The 23504-nt window shown below is 36.7% G+C and overlaps 1 protein-coding gene across 1 annotated transcript; it reads left to right on the forward strand.

Annotated features, from left to right (window-relative positions):
• The first annotated feature begins 440 nt into the window (after positions 1-440).
• Positions 441-23195, forward strand: LOC128019666 (chondroitin sulfate synthase 2-like). The gene is made up of 4 exons (XM_052605771.1): positions 441-921; positions 14916-15480; positions 19951-20133; positions 20398-23195. The coding sequence occupies exons 1-4, from the start codon at positions 629-631 to the stop codon at positions 21658-21660; spliced, it is 2304 nt and encodes a 767-aa protein (XP_052461731.1). The 5' UTR covers positions 441-628; the 3' UTR covers positions 21661-23195.
• Positions 23196-23504: the final 309 nt, after the last annotated feature.

Below are 23504 nucleotides of genomic sequence, written 5' to 3' on the forward strand. Positions count from 1 at the left end.
CTCATGACAGAATGTATATAAAAAGATTCTGTTTAAGTTAACTTACCAGTTTTAATTTTCATTGGCTTTTTCAAAGTGACCGCTTAACTCCAAGGATCAAACGTTATAACGAAGAGACATCAGGTTTAAATGGCATTAGATGGCATAGCTACAGCAAAAACTACTGGGCATACGCACCTCAATGAAGCGTAGCCTACTTTTTCTTACACTGTAGCCTACTTCAGTAATTACTATTTTTGCATTATTGTAAGGGGTAGGTTTATGGATGGTAGGTGTAGACGTTAATAAAATGCAATCTAATAGGTACAAAATTCTATTAATTGTTAGCTTCCCTTTTTTGCTGTATTGCTTCTAGCCACAACCACATTGGATTTCAAACTGAAAGGGATGCCCCGACTGTTTGTAATGACGTTTGATTTTGTGGGCGGGGCACTCGAGTCTTCTGGGAGGAGTGACAGCCACCGACACGTACGAGTGCCTCAATATTTTAGAGGAAGGTGATACTGTTACAGGTTAAGGAATACGTCCAATTCATTTCCGCTAGCTATCGAAACGCTTTCTTAATGTGCGCTACTCTGTTCAGAAGGTCGCGCTTAAAAGAGGTGTGCACAGCACTAGTCGGAGTACAATGAGGTTTCCTATGTTGATCAGCCTGTTAAGGCCGATCGGCCCGGTTATTATCGGGATCTCGCTGGGATTTACTCTGAGTTTGCTGAGTGTGAGCTGGGTAGAGGAGAGCTGTGATATTAATTCTATAACAGATGAAGGAATCATTTTATCCCAGGATGGAAGTTTGAAAGGAGCCCGGAGACCCAACTCTATTTCCACTGGGAATGATGATGGTGAGGAGGAGGAGGATTTCCAGCCGAGAATAATCCCATATAAACCAGTTGAACAGTCACAGCCAAAGAAAATTTTCAGGTAGACAAACCAAGAAGACTGCTTCTTCTGTCTTTTATTATGTGGTTCCCGTCAAAAAAAAAAAAAACCTTTTCTGATTTTATACTAGGGTATATCTAGTCGAGTTGATTCCATGACTGTATATGTATTTGCTTGTAATAGTTTTGGCCTTCCTGTGTTTATTTATTTATTTTATTTAAAAAAAAAAAAAGTTTTGTGCGTATATACCAGACAAGACAAAAAGACAATCAAAACCTCCTTTGGTAAAATATTCTTAAATTCTAAATAAAATCTAAAATATCCCATATTTACAGAATGGAATATGGATTGAGTTAAACTTATAATTACAGTTATTATTTTTATGAATTATAGCCGTGTATAGGAAGTCATGAATAACAGCTTGTCTGTCTGTGCGACTAGGCTACATTCCCAACGATTAACTAAAAAACACAAAACAACCACACAAAAACTCACCTGGTCTTATTGTTGTTTACCTTTACTGAAATTGGTTGTTTTCCTGAATTTCAAGGTTAATACAAGGTTGTATACAGCCATGCCTATGATGTTGGTTTAATCAAAATCGAAGCACATTGCATTTTGCAACTGCCCTAAAATGTTACATTATTATTTTTCTTTCTTAATGACATTTTGACAAGATAAGTGACTTAAGTAGTTGAAGATCAGTATTTTTCAGCAAATGGAAATATAAACCTTACTTTACTTGCTTCTCATAGTGAAGACAAAACAAAAAATACTACTGGAGCTTTGAGTTTAATTTTTACTTTTAGTAACATGACTGCATATTTGCCTTTCCTATTCAAAGATTTTTTCAACAAGGTTTTCAGTATGGGAGGCCGTTTCAGCAAAAAAACGTTCCAGCGTTACTCGTCCTAATTATATTTTTACTAGTAACAATTCAATTAAAGAGCTCTATAATTTAATTTTTACTAGTGACAATTACAATTATAGAGCTCTATAATTCAATTTTTACTAGTAACAATTATGATTGTAGAGCTCTCTAATTGAATTATAGAGCTCTGCAATTGTATTCTTACTAGTAACAACTGAATTAAAGAGCTCTATAATTCAATTTTTACTAGTAACAATTCCAATTAGAGAGCTCTACAATTCATTTATTACTAGTAAGAATACAATTGCAGAGCTCTGTAATTCAGTTGTTACTAGTAATAATCCAATTGCAGAGCTCTGCAATTCCACTAGAGAGCTCTCTAATTCAATTGTTACTAGTAAAAACTGAATTATAGAGCTCTCTAATTGTAATTGTTACTAGTAAAAACTGAATTAGAGATCTCTTTAATTCAATTCTTACTAGTAACAATTCCAATTACAGAGCTCTATAATTGTATTATTACTAGTAGAAACTCCTATTCATGAGATGCAAAACAGATTGCAGATATCCCGCCTACAACAGTGCGTTTCAAAATAAAAGCCCTGTAGCGTGGTTCTAAAGTATCCTGAAATATTTTACAGACTTAGGTAACATTAATCATGTTCACATTAAAGCAAAATTAAGATGATGCCTGAGATGAATATTTACAGTGTTTAGAATTGATATGCAATAATAGAATGATTGTGTTTGTTGTTAAGTAAAATAGAAAACATTAGGCCAAATAGTCTTAAACTTTTTTATAAATTGTGACTCGGGGTTAAATCTAGCCTAAAGTTTTTTTCAAGTTTTTTTTTTTTTCTTCTTCTTTTTTTCTCCAGGTTTGCAATATTGTTTTATATTTTGCCTTCAAATAAGCTTATGCCTGTTGTGGTTGCATGTGTTTGTTGTTAAGTAAAATGAACAAGAGAACACTGAGGAATTCTGACTGTGCATTTAACTCTTTTGTATATATAAATATATATATATTATCGTTAGTCTCATATCATAATTGATAAAAGTTATATTTCAATGTTTTTGGTAAACAAGAAACATTTTTTTTTTAGAAATCACATTGTTATTTTTTATTGATATTATAACAGTACATTCAACCAGATGTGTGAACAAGTATGCAAAAAGAAAAAGATCCATCATCAATTGCCTAACCAATAAAAGTGACTTAGGCAGAATATGCCATGACTTTCTCTTACATATAAAATGCAAACATAACAAAACTTGTTTTACTCTCCTAAATGTAACCAAGATGTGTAACTTGTGAACCCTAACCAAGTTGTTTCTTATTAATGTCTAACCTTAACCACTGTTTTCCTTTTCTACCCTTAATCAAAGTTCCACTTAGGTGCTGTGCAAACATAACCAAAGTTTTTTTATTCTCCTAAATATAACCAAGATGTGTAATTTGTCCTGACGGCAGTAATGGAATGGGACTGTAGGCAGTCCAGAGAGCCATTCTTTCAGGAAGGTCTGGTCAACATCTGATATGGGCACACATGGGCCAGTCTTGTTGATCTCGGGTTTACACGGATCAGTTTTGGATTTTAACCATGATCCGATGGTTCTGGGGGCAAAGCAAAGTGTTGAACAGAAAAGATTCTTACACACAGGTAGTTTACGTCTATCTGCCAGTTGCAGGTGGTATAATAGGGATGTTGTTCTCCAAGATGCAACAACACCTTTCTTCTGTTTTATGGGCACGTTTTGGACTAGAGTCTGGATATACAGCTTGTGTGTCTCCCAGAAAGGCATGGACCAGAAATTGTTGAAGATATCTGTTCCATGCTCTTCAGTCAGTTTCTCTGACTTTAAGCAGTGATGTGATGTGCAGGGTGGGCCCATGGTCTTTGGTGGTCTCTCCTGTCCCATTGGATTCTTCTAATTCTCCCCCTTAAGACGCTTCTCCTTTATCAGCTCTCTCGTCCACATATCTGGCCTTGGGTGCCTATGACGTTGAACAGCAGAAGTTTCAAGTACATCTCCTGCATCTCCTTCACTGACAGCTCCTTGAGCTGTGTCTGTATCACTACCATTATCTGGGCTGTCATCTTTCTCAGGTGTATAGTCCTCATCCAAGACAGTGTCATCGATTTCACTATTTGACGATAAATCAGGATCTGATTCTGCTCTGGAGGCTTTACTGGCCGTTTCCTCTTATATCTGTTGCCCCATGTCTACGCCATTACCTTCTTTCTCAGATCTGCTCTCATCTAAATCCTCCAACTCCACTACATGGGTATCAACTTTATTTCCTGACATTAAAACAGAAAATGGAGTGCTGTTGAGTATTTTAACTCAGTAAATCATGTTAAATTCATAGGTCCACTGCAAAAAAAAAAAAAAAAAAAAAAAAAAATCTTACCAAATACTTCTTATGTCTAGTCAAAATGTCTAATTTATATATATATAAAAAAAACTATTTTACTTTTTTTATTTTACTATTTTTACTTTTATTTGCATTTAAAATAAAAAGTAAATGCTTGAAAAATTACTTCACTTTATTTTTTACAGCATCTTTGCATATCTGAACCCATTCCAGCAGTGACTGTATGATTTTGAGATACATCCTTTCAGACTGAGGACATTTGAGGGACTCAAACCCAAATATTTAAAAATTAAACAAAATTTTAAAAGATTCCAACATTCACTGATGCTTCAGAAGGAAACAAGATGCATTAAGAGCTGGGGGGTGAAAACTTTTGGAATTTGAAGATCAAGGTAAATTGTACTTAATTTGTGTACCGGGAAACATACAAGTATCTTCTGTTGCTTACGAAGGGCAGAACTAAATGGAAAACAATTATATTTCAACAAAATAAGAAAAATTTGGCCATCTTCATTGTGTTCAAAAGTTTTCACCCCCCAGCTCTTAATGCATCTTGTTTCCTTCTGGAGCATCAGTGAATGTTTGAATCTTTTTAAATAGTTGTGTTCGAGTCCCTCAAATGTCCTCAGTGTGATAAGGTGTATCTCAGAATCATACAGTCACTGCTGGAAAGGGTTAAAATATGAAAAGATGCTGGAAAACTGAAGAATCTGCAGGACTTTAAAGATTTTTCTGAAGAACGCTGCTCAGTTTAACTGTTCAGAACAAACAAGGGACTCATGCACAACCATCACAAAACAGAAACACAGCCGAGGATCATCAGGTAACAGAACACAGTATTAAAAACCAAGGGTTCCCAAACTTTTGAGTGGGAAAAGTTTTTTTAACAATTTCAGCAATTCTTTTGTCTTGTGGACTAAATGTTAATATCTTTTATGTACAATATCTTACTCAGGACAGTACTAAATAAAAAATAACATGCATTTAGTATGATCTCTCTTATTTTTTGAAAATTACTCATATTTTCACAGATTCTGCAAGGGGGGCCCAAACTTTCGATCCCCACTGTAAATGCATAAAAACTATCATATTGTATTATTTGTCTGATGATGTTCAATTATCAATCAATCCATCCATAACCAAGAGAATTACTAGACGATTTTCATTATCATTATTATTACTATCATCATTATCATAGATTTTGGCCTTTATCATAGACCTTTCAGTGTCCCACATCAAAAAAAATTAAATGTTGGGTTTAATTAAAAATATTATGTCACCAGGTTCAACACAATTTGTTTAACTAATCTCAAAAAACAATAATTCAGTTCATTTTACAAAAGATGTTAAAGTTAACTTAAATTAACAAACCTTAGTAGAATCAACAAACAACAATTCAGTTCATTGTACATGAAAATTGTGATTAATGATGACAAAGAAAAATTACTGATTCCACTTCAGAAACACCACCCCCTGCAATAAGGATTTAGTAAGACTTTAACACCGAATCAGTAAACTAGAGTGCAGTCGCCCAATACAATTCAACACCAACATTGCTTCTTAATTAAGGTTCGTCAAACAGACCACAAACACACGTTTGAAATGCAATGTTACATCTCCAACAACTTATTTGTGTGATTTGTTCTAAATTACATTAGAACAAGTTCATTAACTCAACTGTTATCTGTTATTACTCAGGTACCTATCTAATGGTGCTACACTTCTGCAAGAGGGTGACAGAACAACAATTACCCATAATACACTGCAAAATCCTCAGCCAATGAGATTCAAGTCTGTATTGGTTTTATTAATCTGTTTCTTTTATGCAACAGTTATGTTGGCTGAACAAATAATTTTTAAGTAAAGCTGACAATACACACTTTTTTGTTGAATGAACTAGACTAAATTAAGTTCACATTGTTAAAGTAAATTGGCAAAAGTGAAAGTAATTTTTTTTGAGTGTAGGAAGCACCAGATTGTTTTTAGACAACTTGCACTAAGAGCACTAATATGTCTATAATTTCTTTTATGAATGTGTTATCTGCATTTTCTCTTTTTATTTTGTTAGGAGACGTCCTGGGGATTTAAAATGGTATTGTGTTTGAATTTAATGTTTTGGCTACAAATCGCAGATATTGCAGACTGCTCAGCCCTGCCTCTCCACCGTGTACTTCGTCCATGTCAGCTGGGGGCGCCAAAATTTCCCGCCTGCCTGTTTATATACCCCAGTTGAATATGCATAAGGCACGATTAGCATAATGATATGTCACCGATTACAGAGCTCTGTAATGCAATTGTTACTAGTAAGAATTGCTATTGTAGAGCTCTGTAATTCAATTTGAACTAGTAAGATTGCAATTACAGAGCTCTCTAATTCTAATTGTTACTAGTAAGAACTGAATTATGGAGCTCTGTAACTTAATTCTTACTAGTAACAATTCAATTAGAGAGCTCTGTAATTTAATTATAGAGCTCTATAATCAAATTGTTACTAGTAACAATGGAATTAGAGAGCTCTATAATTAAATTATTACTAGTAAGAATTGCAATTAGAGAGCTCTGCAATTGAATTCTTACTAGTAATAATTTGATTATAGAGCTCTATAAATGAATTACAGAGCTCTCTAATTGAATTGTTACTAGTAACAATTATGATTAGAGAGCTCTGTAATTCAATTGTTACTAGTAACAATTACGATTAGAGAGCTCTCTAATTCAATTGTTACTAGTAACAATTCAATTAGAGAGCTCTGTAATTCAATTATAGAGCTCTGCAATTACACATATCTTTAATGTGTATTTTTACTAGTAATAAATCAATTGAAGAGCTCTGTAATTCAATTGTTACTAGTAAGAATTCAATTAGAGAGCTCTATAATGGTAATTGTTACTAGTAAGAATTCAATTAGAGAGCTCTATAATTGTAATTGTTACTAGTAAGAATTCAATTAGAGAGCTCTATAATTGTAATTGTTACTAGTAAGAATCCAATTAGAGAGCTCTATAATCATAATTGTTACTAGTAACAATTGAATTACAGAGCTCTATAATTGTAATTGTTACTAGTAACAATTCAATTAGAGAGCTCTATAATCCGAATTGTTACTAGTAACAATTGAATTGCAGAGCTCTATAATTAAAAATGAATGGAAGTCAATGGAGACATATGACTAGTAATAAATGAATTGTAGAGCTCTCTAAATGGAATTGTTACTAGTAACAATTGAATTAGAGAGCTCTATAATCATAATTGTTACTAGTAAAAATTCAATTAGAGAGCTCTATAATTGTAATTGTTACTAGTAAGAATTCAATTAGAGAGCTCTATAATTGTAATTGTTACTAGTAAGAATTCAATTAGAGAGCTCTATAATCATAATTGTTACTAGTAACAATTGAATTATAGAGCTCTATAATTTTAATTGTTACTAGTAGAAATTAAATTATAGAGCTCTTTAATTGAATTGTTACTAGTAAAAATATAATTACGACGAGTAACGCTGGGACGTTTTTATGCTGAAAGGGCCTCCCATATTTTCAGTGACTATTTGTATTTCAACATTGTTTCATAGATGAAACAGGCCTGTGGAAGGCTTATACTTTTTTCTTTCCCACAATCTCCTTCTTTTAATATGTCCCATTGGGAACTCTTTAATCATTCAGTGTCAAGTCAAGTCTAATTTATTGTCAATGCTTCCACCACATGTACAGCACATACAAACAGAGAATTGAAATTACATTACTCTCAGCCCCTTTGTGCATACAGATGACACTAACAGTAGAGCATACACATATATATAATAAATATAATATAAATATAAAATAAAACTATACAAATAAGAGCATGTATATTTTTTAAAAATTAAAATAAAGTTAAGTAAAGCAGCACAGGGCACATGGCAGATAGAGTGCAAACCAGCGAAGTAAACAAACAGTTCAAATAAAATGATTGTAGTGCAAAAGAGCTTATTCAGTCTGATTAAAGTGACAAAGAGCTCAGAGAGCAGTTCTTTATTTAAACTGACTGAAGAGGTAGTTGAATAAGGTAATGAGCAGTCCAATGCTGCACAAAGTGTCTGGTGCAGGTCACAGTTTGTTAGTGGGAGGGGGGGTGGAAGGACCTGGGGATGTGGGAGCTGTTATGACACCATTGTAGATGACCTAATGGTGTCAAGTCTATCAAACATTCAAATATGTAAAGTCAGTAATCATAACTTCAGTTTCACTAGTCAGCTAAAAACCTCATAATCATGAAAAGTTTTCAATTAAGTTTTTGCAACAGCACACCCAAATACAGTAACAGCAATAATGTGCATATGAGGATTTAAATCTTGAAAATATAAAGTAAATAAATTAGGTGTCATCAGCGCAGATACCACGATCCACTTACTATACATAATCCATTGCGATTTTTTTGCTATTAAATAAACTTACGTTTCGCCAGATTGCCCTTCATTCAAGATTTTACCCATTTGCCCGCGCTCATAACATTAGTTATTTTATCACACTTTCTGATATTTAACAAAATATTTCAATATGCATTTTGTCCTCTTGAAAAATTACACGCATGCGCAGTATCATCAGCTCCTTGGTTCCCAAATCAGATGCGTTAGACAGAAATGGTTCACGGTTCAGTGTACTGGTGATCCGAAAACCAATGCAACCGGTTCTTGACTGGAGAACGAGAACCGCTCCAGCAGTAGGCGCGTACGTTCGTTATCTGGCTCTGCTCTGTGTTCATCTTTAGTTCTCTCTTCACAGCAGTTCAGTCAGTGTACTGTTTGAGTAAATTAATTACTCTGGGATATTGGTTTATTTGGCTCCAAGGGAGTGTCAGCCACGTTAAAAAAGTTTAAAGTTTAAAGGGGGGGGGGGGGGGTGAAATGCTGCTTCATGCATACTGAGTTTTTTACACTGTTAAAGAGTTGGATTCCCATGCTAAACATGGACAAAGTTTCAAAAATTAAGTTGTACGTTTGAAGGAGTATTTTTGTTCCAAAAGAGAGCGGAATTTCCTTATATGGGTCCTAAGGGCACTTCTCCCGGAAGAGCACGCGTGCGCCCGTAGAACAGAGCAGAGACGTTCACTGACCAGAGCGATAGAGCGCAATGTCACAAAAGAAGTGTGTTTTTGGTTGCCAGGGCAAGACAACCCTGCACAGATTACCAAAAAAAAAAAAAAAAAACGCATTAAGGGACCAGTGGATGGAGTTTATTTTTACAGAGCATCAACGGAGTTGTGCAAGTGTTTGTGTTTGTTCCCTGCATTTCGAAGATGCTTGTTTTACAAACAAGGCCCAGTTTGACGCCAGATTTGCATATTGTTTATTTCTTAAGGATGATGCAGTCCCAATGAAAAAGGGTCACGATCTTGTGTTAAAACCACAGGCGGTGAGTAAAACTGCTTGTTGTTAACTTAGCTATCGGCGCGTACATCAAGTAAATGCGATGTTGGCATCAAACTGCACTTCCCACATGTACACCTTTAAAGAAAAAAAAAAAGACGACATAAAGTGGAACTTAGTCATTTTCCAAAACCGCTAAGCAAATATATACAGTTTCAAGACATACTACATAGAGACGTCCTGCTGTAGTCGTTACTGCTGCTGCTCTTGTTCAATTTCAGCCTCAGGATCTGATTCTGGATAGTAAATATACAGCTGAATCTGACTGTTACCCATGGTTTGTTTCGGATGATGTTTTTTTCCTCACGGTAATGTCTTAGCTTCCAGACGCTCTCAACGCAAAAGCCTACTTGCTCTCGTGATTCTTTAGCTCCGCCCACACGTTGCGCCTCCAGCCGCTCGTGTTTTTCCGAAAAAAAAAAAAAAAAAAGTACAGACTGTCTTTCTCTTATAAATATAATAAAACTAAAGACTTTTTGGTTGCACTTTATTTTACAGTACGTGTACTAACATGTACTTATAGTGTACTTACAGTGTATTTATCTAAGAAAGTTCTGGTAACACAAGGTAACTACATGGGGTAGGGTTAGGTTTAGGGGTAGGTTCAGGGTTAGTACCTAGTTATTACATAGTTATTGAAATTACTATAATAAGTACATAGTATGTACATGAGGAACAGGACAGTAAAATAAAGTGCTTCCGACTTTTTGGAGATATGAAGGATGCAGTACTAATCTATAGGTACTCAAGATTAACAGGAGATTGAGTGAAAATTAGCATTTCACCCCCCCCCCCCCCCCCCCCCCCAGTAAGTCATTTGTGGATTAATGCTTATTGGAGATACAAACCATTTCAAATGATTCATTTCAATTTGGTGAACTGGTTCAACTGGTTCAACCGGACATCAGTACTGGAGACTCCACAGTCTCATCCCTGATGGCATTGCCTGTGATGCAGAGGGCTTTAAGGTGTCCTGGAGGGAGGGGAGAAAGACACCAATGATCTTCTCAGCTGCTCTTACTATGTTTTGAAGAGTCTTCCGGCAGGACGCATTGCAAGCACCATACCACACAGTGATGCAGCTCTACGGTTCCTCTGTAGAAAATGCTGCGCTTTCTTGGCCAGTGCTACTGTGTTATCAGTCCAGGAGAGGTCCTCTGTTATTTGCACACTCACAAACTGCTCACTCTCTCCACAGTCACAGCATTGATGGTCAGAGGAACATGTTGATTGTGTACTCTCCTGAAGTCAACAACAATCTCTCAACACACATCCTTGGGGGGCCCAGTGTGATGATGCTGGATGTGTGGCTGCCGACCCGTACTGCCTGAGATCTTCTAGTCAGAAAGTCCAACAACTAGTTGCACAGCAATGTGTTGAGCCCCAGCTGGACCAGTTTATGAATGACCTGTTGAGGGATGAATATGTTGAATGCTGAACTGAAGTCTATGAGAGGCATTCTGATGTATGAGTCATTTTTTTTGTCTAGATGTGTGAGTGCTAAGTGGACGGCAGTGGCGATGGCATCATCAGTCAAGTGGTTGGACCGATGTAAACTGGAAGGGGTCCAGGGAGGTGGGGAGGGCAGACTTGATATGGTGCATGACTAACCGTTCAAAGCACTTCATGAAAATAGGAGTAAGTGCAACTGGACGGTAGTCATTGAATCAGCATGTGGAGACAACAGCGAGTTGATTAAAAAAGCCTGTGAAGACATCAGTACATTCCACTGCATAGTCTCTCAGTACACGCTCCGGAAAGGATGTCAGGACCTGGAGAAAGCAAAGAAGGCATTCAACTCGTTCAGCAGGGAGATGACCGTTACTGTCTTTTAGCCTCTCTGATGCAATGGGATAGGTTGGCTCTAGCTGTCCTCAGGTCCACCTCATCTCCAGCTTTGAAGGCATTGTTCCGAGCCTTAAGGTGTCTGTAGACCTCCCCTGTCATCCACAGATTATGGTTGGCCCGGACAGTGATGGTCTTTGTGGCTGTTACATCATCAATACATTTGAGTACTCTGAGTACTCTTGGAGGTCTGTGGTGTTAGTGTATGTGGCAGCCTGCTTAAACATATTCCAATCAGTGGTCTTGAAAAGCCTCTGATGACCCTTCCGGCAACACTTGTATCTGTTTGTGAACTGGTTTGGCGACTTTAACGAGCGGTAGGTATGCAGGCATTAGCATGACAGTGATGTGGTCTGAGGCATCTATGTGGGGGAGGGGGAGGTCCTTGTAAGCTCCTCTCTGGGTGGTGTAAACAAAGTCCAGAGTGTTGTAACCATGTCTTGGAAAGTTAATGTGTTGGTATATTTTTGGGAACACACTCTTTATGTCAGCGTGGTTGAAATCCCCAGCTAAGATAAGAAAAGTATCAGGGCGGCCTGTCCGCTGCTCACTGATGTGCTGGTACAGTTCATTTAGTGCCTCGTTCCTCGTTCCTATTCCTGTTATTGTGCACCCAACACTTACAATGCCCAGATGTAAATTAGGAAGGTTACAGACTACAGTTAACTAATCCCATAACTTGAAATGGCCAGTTGTCTTTAATTACTTACTTAACTTTATTGTCCTTAAAAGGCAATTCTTTATGTAGACAGCAGTATACATGCACTTACAGCAGCACCACTACACACATAAAACACACATTTATAATAAGTCATTGAAAACCTAATTGCAGTAGGTACAAAGGAATATTTATATCTGTTTGATTTGCACAAATCGAGTTTAAATCTTTGGCCAGAAGGAAGCAGTTGAAATTCATTACACAATGGATGGGTGACATCAGAAAGGACTAACTGGCCCTTCTTAGTCACCTTAAATTCAGGGCCTCTGCTGGCCAAATGGGTGCCCTAAGCAGGATTGTATTTTTGTGCCTCCCTTCCGCAAATTTGACGATGAAAAAAAAAACAAAACACCTACTATAGGGGTGAAAATAGAACTTTAAATATATAAAAAAGTAAAAGAATAAATTGTATTACAATTGTAGCTCTCTCGTTTCAAGCATTCAGAAATCATGCAAAAAGAAATCAAGCAGTTTTACTATGATAAAACCATGGTTTATTTTTGTAAGGCTTGTGATATGCAAATTTTTTTGTTGAAGAAATTATAAAGGCTGTGTCATCTATAGCAAAAAGGTGGCCAAAAATGAAAGATTAAATGTATATTTGAATTAAATGTTTGGTCAGTAGCCTTAACAAGGATTTGATTGTCCTGTAAGTGTAACAGCAGCAATTACATGGCATTTGGCTCCCTTTGCAGGCATTTGTAATAACATGTACATCAGTTGTTTATTTTGTATTTGCCTACATGATGCATTTTAACAGTTATTATTAACCAATCATTATTGCCTCATAGTTTTTTTTTTATATAATTGAAGTCATTTTAAATACTGTTGATGGCTTAGGTCTGTTTTTATAGCAACAACAACAACAACAACAAAACATTACAGTATATTATTTGAAGTAACAAAACCATGGTTAATTTGCAGTTACCATGGCTACAAGAATTATGATTTGTGGGTCTATTGTTAAAACCATGGGAAATTTTCGTAAGGAAACCTGAAAATAACAATAAAAAATAAATAAAAACTTTCACAGGAATGTGCCTGAAAGTGATAAACGGGCCTCGTTTTTACCTAAATGATTTATAATTTATTTTAATATATATTAAGGTGTGCATTGTAGCTGACACCTAAATTAACACATTACAATTGTTTTATGACTGCAAGTCTTTCTCCTCAAATGCTATTGAGCTTCAAATTTTCGTTTGAGCCCATGTGAAAAGACAGTCCCTAAATTTGATACTCTCGAACGTCCAACGTCAAGCCAACTTTATGCCTGTCCTTTACCCGGGCATAGATGTCCATCCATCAATTATGAACATTCAGCCACAAACACGAGGTGCGAGCGTAGACAGTAAAAGAAATGTACACAGTGACATCATTGGATTCAACAGAGACATATGAAGTCAATTAGAAGCACGCACTTCCTGGGGGTCGAGCGAACTGCGCAAACTCAAACTGAGCTTGATGACGTAGATGTCATGTGAGCAACCTGTCTTGTAAGTCTTCTAATCGCTGTGCCAAGAGAAATCTGAATCACCCACCAAATCTTGCAGACGTTGTTGAATAATTTTGTCCCATTGCTTTTATGCACTCTCTATGGGCTTCTCCCTTTACTTCATGCCTCCACGTTCCCCCGATGGCCTCGTAGACAGTAAAAGATTGCCTGCGAGCTTCTCTTCATGTCCATACGGTATTTTTTCTACTGTTTGACAGAGAGTCGCAGGTTATGACGCAAACTTTAGCCAATTTTTACAAAAACTGCTTCTAGGGGGCCACAACGTAAGATACAAGATAATGGGGCCTTTTATACATTTTCGTGTTTCTTTAGAAATAATGAATGGACAAATGGAGCCATTAAACGCCTCCGATGTATGAAGTTATTTTCTGTCAAAGTGACGCCAAAATGAATGGGAGTCAATGGAATGCTAACAGCAGGTGGGGGTCTGCTAGCCAATGGCGGCACCCAATAAAATATGAAACCCTGCCCCCCTGGGTGCGAGCGGTGTCAGTTTGTGTTTTTTTTTTTTTTTGATCAACTGGGATGGTGCCCCCTCTTGGAGTTGGTGCCCTACGCAGACTGCGTACTCTGCGTATATGGAGCGGTTGTACTGCTTATATTCATAAATTTGTGTGATCAGTTAGGCTCACATTGACCTCATACTAAACTCCTTTTCCAGGCACTGGTTCACAAAGCTGTATCCTGATTGTATCCTGATTGTTGTTTTCGGGCTCATACCCAGAATTTCTGCCTACAAAAAACTTAAATTATATAATAATAGTTATTTCTTGTTTCTTATAATTGCAAATGCATACTGTATCTCAAAATTGCATCTCTATATCTCACATAATTATTGCTTATTTATTGTAATGGCAACTTTGTGTTCAATTTGTTTTTTAATATTATGTATTAACTTTTTATAGTTTTTTATTGTCATTTTAATTGAGCATTTATTTTTTTATTAGATTACATTTTTTTAGTAATTTTGTTATATGCCTTTGTTATTTCTTTATCAATATTTCTATAGATTTAATGTCAGGTTTAATTTTAACAGTTACAGCAACATTTCTAATTTTTTAGTTTTTCCATCAAATATATATTTATTTTTTAATTAATATAATTGTAAGATTTTTTGTTTTAGTTTTAGATATAATAAAATCTTTACAAATATACATTGTGGCTTTTTTTTTTTTTTTTTAATCCGAGAATTCATTTATTTTTTTTGTGTGGTTAAACATTGCATTGAATTACAACCTGAATTGCACAATCATGAGTTGTAAATTGTGATGTAAGTTGTAAAATGTATCTGTTTGTTTTCTCAGGGCGAAATACATCAGCACAGAGCTGGGAATCCGAGAGCGGCTTTTTGTGGGAATAATTACCTCCAAAAACACCATCAACACTCTAGGTGTGGCTGTCAACCGCACCATCAGCCATCATCTGGACAACGTTGTGTTCTTCACCGGTACGCGAAGCCGCAAGATACCCCACGGGATGGTTGTGGTCACCCACGGTGATGAACGCCTCATCTGGAACATGTTCCAGACCATCAAGTACATTCTAGAACATTATATCACAGAGTACGACTGGTTCTACCTCGCCCAGGATGACACGTACACTCAGGCGAATCGAATCAAGGCTCTGGTGGAACACTTGAGTATAGACCGGGTGCTGTACATGGGCAGTCCAGAAGTGTTCATCGGAGGTGAGATGCAGGGGCGGTATTGCTACGGGGGTTTTGGATTCCTGCTGTCCCGAAGTCTTCTGCTAAGGCTCCAGCCCTTCCTGGAGAACTGCAGGAATGACATCTTCAGTGCGAGACATGACGAGTGGCTCGGGCGATGCATCATTGACTATGCTGATACCAGCTGCGTGGAAGCATTTGAGGTGAGAAGTTTTGCATTCAGTAGACTTTTACAAATATGTAAATCATTTCTCTCAGCCTTGGGAAAACCCTTTATATTTCATGAAATCTATATCTGGCCAAAAACGGACACATGATACAATAAGATTTTTGTTTATGTTTTTGAAAGAAGTCTCTTATCCTCCCCCAAAATCCCTTTTTTAGATAAAAAAATACAGTAAAAACGTAATGTTGTCAGATATTGTTATGAATTAAAACAACTGGTTTCTAATTAAAAATATTAAAAACAAACAAAACAATGTATTCCTGTGATGCCAAAGGTGAATTTTCAGCAGCCATTACTCCAGTCTTCAGTGTTACTTGATCCTTCAGAGATCATTCTCATATGCTCTTGGTGCTCAAGAAGCATTTCTTTTTATTATTGATGTTGAATATTCTTCGTGCTGCTTAATATTCTTCAATGAATAAAAAGTTGAAAAGAACAGCATTTATTTGAAATAGAAAACTTTTGGTAACATTATAAATGTCTTTAATGTCAGTTTGATAAATAAAAATATATATATATATTTTTTTTTTATTTTTTTTTTTATTTTTTTTACATGCTAGAGTAGCTCCAGACCTGTTACCCTCTCTTAATCATCCTGACACTGTGTAAAATGCTGTGTTACGCTTCAGACCCAGTGACTGATGGTTAAAATACTTCAACATCTTTAGCTCATGTGGGCAATATAAGGTCAAGGTCATCCTGCATAATTTTTGACCCTTTCCCCTTCCTTTCCATCATTTCTTGTTGTTTTAAATTTCCAATCTATAAAAGTTTGACAGCTTGAATGTTTACATGTGCAATTATAATCAAGGTACCGCTGTTGATCTCCAAAAATACATGACGATGCGTAATCAAAAATATTAAAAATAATAAATACACACCACGCATCACCTCTGTTTTTCAGAGCGAGTATGCATCACTGAGGGCAATTGTAGTGCGATTAAAATGTTTACATGCTGGAAGCTGAGCTACAGTTGCATTATCCAGCTCTGTTGGTCACACTTCATTAAAACCTGCCTGGTACAATTTCCCTCTGACTAAAGCATTTAGATGACATTATAAAAACACTTTTTTTGTGTGTCACTATGATCAACATTTAAAGGGCATTTAAACTCAATGACATATTTATTGCCACATCATACTGCAATAATTAAGAGAGGGGGTAATGATGCTTTTTTATGAGGAGTCTAATTCTATCATGAGTATTATCAGTTTTAGTTGCACACATAATCATAAATATGGATGGTAGATAAATGTCTGCGTTTGTGAGATGCTAGAACTTGGTGTTGTTGGAAATTTCTTTTGTGTAGAAAAAAAAAATACTTGGGATATTTTCAACTTCACATTATTTGAATGAGCTGTCGTGTCTGTTTTCCATCTCTGTGGCCTTGACTGAAAGAAAGTCAGAATCCCTGTGGTAAACCTGCGGTGTTTGATGACAGACAGCTTTATATGAGGTATTATTCTTGATGAAACTAAATCTCACTGTTTTTCAGCTCCCCAGCATGCATATACAACAAACAAAACAAGAGTCAGGTGTCTAATATGCTGCCGTTCTCAGCAATTAAAGGGAAGATCTCCAGTCTGCTGCTTTAGTCTGTCAGTCAGCACTCTATTCTTTCAAGTTTCACCTCTGTTCAGCTCTTTACGCTCACTGCCAGTAACTGCTGGAATTAAATTCAAGACACATTCTAGTTCCTCTTCCCACCATCTTGAAGTACAGAACCAGTTTAGAATGTTTTTTCAATGGCCTTTCTCACCTGAAATACCTTTTACATTTTGCAGTCTGTCTCTTTTGACTCCAGCAGACAGAGGTTGGATCTCAAAGCTTTCAGTTCTCCTGTCTTTCTCTCTCTGGGTTAGAGGTGATGTAAGTCAGCAGCTTTGTTTGTGCATCCACCGGTCCCTGTTTGCCCAGATCCTGTCTGGGAATTCAGCAGTGCGTACTGCATAACCAAGAAAAAGTCTAAAATATACAGCTTTTTTTTTTTTAAGGCAAGAATTCATAGTCCATAATTTTTTTATTAGACAAGTATAGACTTCCCTAAGCATCTCTCACTCTAGCTTTGTCCTTTCCACTTGACCAGACAATTTAAAAATAATCATTAAATGCCAGACAAGTAGGCCTACTACTTATTTTCGATGTATGCTATCTTTTTTTATATCTATATGCTGACATTCACTTGTACATTTTATGCATCCTTTTTTTTCGGGCTTGTTTATGTGACTGAGATTTTAGTTTAGAATGTTTATTTTACAAGAATTATAAAGGACTACAGGGAATGTGAAGCATGACATAGATTGTTTTTTTTTTTTTCATGTGCTTTTGGGAATCATCTATTCTCATATTTTTAGGTATTTTGTAATACAGTTTTAATTACATCTATGGGAATATTTATGGTTTCTAAATGCAGCAAATTTAGGCATTATTGTTGTTGATGTTATCTTAGAGAAAACATTTCTGTATGAGTGGTTCATTTTAGTTTTCCTTCCAATATTTACAACGAATACCTTAAATTATAGGTACTAAGATATTGTTATGTATGCAAGATATTGATGCATAGTTTTTTATTTTATTTTAAATCCTCCACAAAAATATCAATATAGATTTTTAATGCAGGAAATTATTTGGTGTATTCAGTTCAAGTCTGGTTTAACTGTACAAATATAGTGCTGACATTTGCCCAGGAATGGACTAAATGCCTTTAATACAGTCCTTAGACCGCACACTTTCTCTCTCTCCCTTCTTTTTTTTTTTGTGGTTTAAGTAGTCTTTCATTTAGCTCGTATAAACACCTGCTAAAAGTTGTACCGGCCTATGGAAACTAGAATGTTTAGAAGAGAACTTGACCAAAGTTACTGACTCATACCAACTTATACAATGTTTTTAATTAATTATTCACAAATAAGCATAAGAATTTAAGACAATAATTTAACAATAAAACTTTAGTGTTTGTCTGCTTTGTGACCATGCTATTGAGCTTCGTCGCCTATGGTCCAGACAGAATCACAGCTCAAAATTTAGTCATATGTCACACTTTTGTTTGGATGTCCACCGGTTAATCTCTTATTGAAACGGATACTGAGACCTCTATTAATACATCAGAAGAGCATTAGATGTCTAGATGACAGTGTGGAGCTACTTGGGGGATGGAGTCAGCGGATCAGACACACTAAAAATAATGTACTGTCTCCATTTTGTCATTGCATCCAGTTATAAATCCATCTCTGCCTTTGTCATTAAAGCATCTCCCGTCTCTCAACACATCATTGAAGTGTGTCCTATATTATATTTAATGGCGCAGTACATAGCATTTACTTTGCTTGAACATCACTTGTTGCAACCTGGAGCCAGCATTGAGAAGAGATCAAAAATCTCAGTTAAACATTCATTTCCAAAGGAATGCTGATGCAGATAAGCCAGCACTTATTTTTGTGCTATGAATGATAATTGATCAATTCTATACTGTTTTGTCTGAATAAATAAAAAAAAGAATCATCATCATCATCATTTTAAATGGTACAAGTGAATTTAGGCAGAGTTGTCGAAAATTACATTTAAAGCTGCAGTAGGGAACTTTTGACGCTCTAGCGGTTAATAAACAGAACTGCTTGCGTCTTGCGGAAGAACATTGTAGCCGGATCTACTTCTCTCTGTTTATGTCTATGAAGAATCACAAAGGTACTGGGTTACTCCGCCGCGGAACCCCCGAAGCAATCTAAAATAGTCCGAATATAAACACTTATTATAGGTGCACCCTAGTGATTCAGGACAAGCTAAAAACACAGTTTGGAAAATGGATTCATGGTGTACTCGCTTATTATGTTCATTTTTCTACATTTTGAACACAAACAAAGTTACGGACCGCAGCTCTGATTGGTTGTTTCTTACCGGGAGCGGATGGATTTCTGCAAATGGCAATAGGACCACTGGGAGGAGCCAGAGGAGCTTGATTTGTTTCACAGATTATCTGTCTCATATTCTACTGTCAGGACATAACGACAGGTTTAACAAATATGTAAAAAATATATTTTTACAAAAGTTCCCTACTGCAGCTTTAATAGTGTTTTTAAATCATTAGTGTTTTTAAATTGGACTCCACCTAAAAATGAAAATTCTGTCATTTACTCACCCTCAAGCTGTTCCAAACCTGTATGTTTGTCAGTGGTTCCTGTCAACAGTTTGGTTACCAACATTCTTCAAAATAGCTGCCTTTGTGTTCAATATAATAAGGACAAAAAAAAAAAAGGGTTTGGAACACCTTGAAAATGAGTAAATGATTTAAATGATTTTTGGGTTCACCTTAAGTGAGCATTTTATCCCATACAGTGAGCACATTATGACTGCAAAGGTCATCCGAATGTAAAAAATAGTGGCAATGAGCATGTTCAAACAAATTAAATGAAGACATTTCACTTCACTAACATTTTTTTTTTCTTTCCTCAGGGGCAGAAGTATTATTATTATGAAATGGGAAAAAATCCTGACCCCAGTAAGGAAGATAATGTGCAGTTTAACAATGCATTGACCGTCCACCCAGTGTCTGATCCTGAGCAGATGTACAGACTTCACAAACACTTTACTGAGATCCAGCTGCAGAAGACATATGAGGAGATCGAAAAACTGCAGGTACCCTTATACTCAACCTGTTCTGATTAACACCCATGCCAAACTGAGAAGAAATAGTTATTTCCCTTGACCTTTTGAGTACAGTGATTCATTATGGGCTTTTTGTAAAGGGTGTGTAAAATTGCTAGCACTTTCCTTTCTGCTTTTTCAAAGTGGTCCGTTAATGTGCAGCATAACAAATTTTCAAATGGCGGTAATAACCTGCTCATCAATTATCTTAAAATGCTTAATCGTATCCCACGCCTTGCTCTACTTCTTTAACAGGCGGAAATAAAAAATGTGAGTGTGGTGGCTTTCGAGGGCAACCGTAGTGCATTGTGGCCAGTTGGAATCAATCCACCCTTTGAGCCAAAGACACGTTTCGAGGTCCTACGGTGGGATTACTTCACCGAGGATCAGGTGTACTCCTGCATCGATGGTTCTCCGAAATGCGAGCTCCATGGAATCGATAAGCTGGACGTAGCTGATGTCATTGAGACGGCGATGGGAGAGCTGAACAAGAAGTACAAGCCTGTTCTGCACCTGAAGAAGCAGAAGTTTATTAATGGATACCGACGCTTTGACCCCACTAGAGGGATGGAGTACACCCTGGACCTCCAGCTGGAGGTGGTTAACCAGAAAGGACACAGTCGCTCTATCACCAAGAGGGTCCACCTGGTGAGGCCTCTCAGTCGTATTGAGATCATCCCCATGCCTTATGTTACAGAAGCAACTCGAGTCCATATCATCCTCCCCGTCACTCTTCAAGACCGAGAGCGCGTTCGCCGGTTTTTGGACGTGTATGCCACAAACGCTTTTGAAACCAGTGAGAATGCCATCTTGACCTTTCTCTTTATCTACACTCCATTTGAGGCCCAACAAGTCAACCAGAATGACATCTTCGCCAGCGTCAAAGCGCAGATCAGTGCTTATGAGCACCGGTATCCTACGGTCAAAGTCCCCTGGATCAGCGTTAAAAGCGGAAGTCCCTCACAAATCAAATTTATGGACCTCATCTCCAAGAAGCACCCGGTTGACACGTTGTTCTTCATCGCCACTGTGGAAACCAGCATCAACTCCGAGTTCCTCAATCGCTGTCGGATGAACTCCATCAACAACTGGCAGGTGTTTTTTCCCATCCATTTCCAATTCTACAATCCCCACATTTCTTATCATAACCAGTCTCTTCCCAATACGATGGATTTGGTCAAAGAGTCCGGCCACTTTGATCGCAGTTCCTTCACAGAAGCATGTTTCTACAACTCGGACTACATGATGACCCGGACCCGCATGTCTTCAGATGTCCAGGAGAATGAGGAGATCCTAGAGAACCTGGATATATATGATATATTCGTCAGATACTCTGGCCTCCATGTTTTCCGAGCAGTCGAGCCGGCCCTGAATCAGAAATACAGTTACCAGCCATGTAATCCTCATCTTAGTGAAGATATCTACCAGAGGTGTGTGCAGAGCACCCTGGACAGCCTTGGGTCACGCTCTCAGCTCGCCATGTTGCTGTTTGAACAGGAACAGGGCAACAGTACTTAAAACCAAACCCTGAAGATTGAGAAAGGACTGAGAGGACATAAATTACTTTTGTACTGTACTTTGGGCTGATGCTTTACTAATAGTCGTTCTGTGGCGTCACAGTGCTAAACAATCAAAAATGCTGTCGGAAAGAAAGAGTAAAAACTTAAGTCTGTTTAAAAATGACATGAGGGGATTTATCATTTACTGTCATTCTCTTTGGAGCAGATTGGTTTTATGTTGGCTCTTAAACCATGCAGCTGTTAGCTGTTGAAATGATCACTACCGTAACATATCTAGATCGCCGTGGCTTCAAAAATATGCTGTCCTTTTCGTAACACTTTTGTCTTGTCATCACAGACACTTTTGCTCAAGCTGATTTTTTTTAAAGGAGTTTTAATGATTGTTTAATGTAAAATGGTTTTTTTTTTTTTTGTAGAATGAAGAAACCGTATCTAGATTCTAACAATAATGGTAGAGGGTTTATTTTTGTTGAAATGTTTTTAAATGCTTCAGTCAGTTCAATTCTTCAGTCGAATCCTATGCTGATTTTAAGAAGGTAAAATCAATGTCTTATTGACCATTAGTGCCATAAAACAAAGAAATGTCAAGACAGTTTTTTGAAAGTTTCAAACACTATTTTGCCCAAAGCATTTTAGCCAGCATGTCTCCATACTCTATGTAATTCATGCTTAAATTCTAACAAGAGAACACGGATGCAAATATCTGCATTTTAATGCATATAAATATTTGTACCATTGAAACCACCTCAAAAAGATTTTTCTGATGATTCAAAGTAAACTTGCACTAATACTTTCATTGCTAGACTGTCTTGTATATCATAATGCTGCACAATACGCCATTTACAGCATTTCATTCTGTTCAAGAAAGATTGTAGGGTGCACTGCACGGTTATAGTTAGTTCCTGTGCTGTCTACCAGAGGTGAGTGCAATACTGTTCAGATGGTGCAGTGTATTGAGTCTTGTGAAAAATGTGTTTTCATGACAATATGTTGTGTCATAAAATTCAGATTTGTTCTTGCAAAGGGAGTGTATTAAGCCTTGTTCTATTTTTGTGGGTCTCCTTTTTATCCCTATTTCTTGGTACATGTGTTTACTGTATTGACTTAGTGTTGTGTTGAAATTTTCTTGTTATTTTATATTTAAGCAATCATAGACTTTATGCAGTACACTGACAACATTTTACACAAGTGACTTGTGTTACACAATATCATGATGCTGGATGTCAAATTATTTTGCGTACAAAGGCTGTGAAATAGGTTTTACAATGTACGTTTTAAAATGACACATGCACAACATGAATTGATGCATCAGAAAATGAGCACAGATTGAAGCCGCTACTGGCCTTTAGGGGTCAGCAAAGGAGCGTGGGATTCCCTGCTTCTCAGATAATGTAGACTTTCACAAGACTATTTTTTCTTTCAACCTTTGTTGTTGTTTTTTCACTATATATTTCTTTATAAATCTATTGTATTTTGTTTTAATATTATTGTACAAAATGTTTAATAAATATTTTATTTTAGGGCTCAGATAAACATGACAACTGTCTCTTTTCTCTAATACTTTCATGAGGCCATTTCTTAATAATGTGTGTATTTCATTTGATATTTACTTTTAGGTCATATTTTGACCAAAAGCAACCGTTAAATGCATATATTTTTCTGTGACCTTTACTGCAGCCTAAATCAAGGTTACAAACCCAATCGAATAGGTTCCAGATTTCAGCATCAGTCTTAATGAGATGCTGTAAAATTTCACCTCTATTTATATGTCCTCTCTTTTAGAGCCCTTAACCACATATGCTGCCTTTGGGCACACGGTGAACCCATATAAGCACCAGGCAG

Source organism: Carassius gibelio, chromosome A9 (genome assembly GCF_023724105.1).
Source record: "Carassius gibelio isolate Cgi1373 ecotype wild population from Czech Republic chromosome A9, carGib1.2-hapl.c, whole genome shotgun sequence".
NCBI lineage: Eukaryota > Metazoa > Chordata > Actinopteri > Cypriniformes > Cyprinidae > Carassius > Carassius gibelio.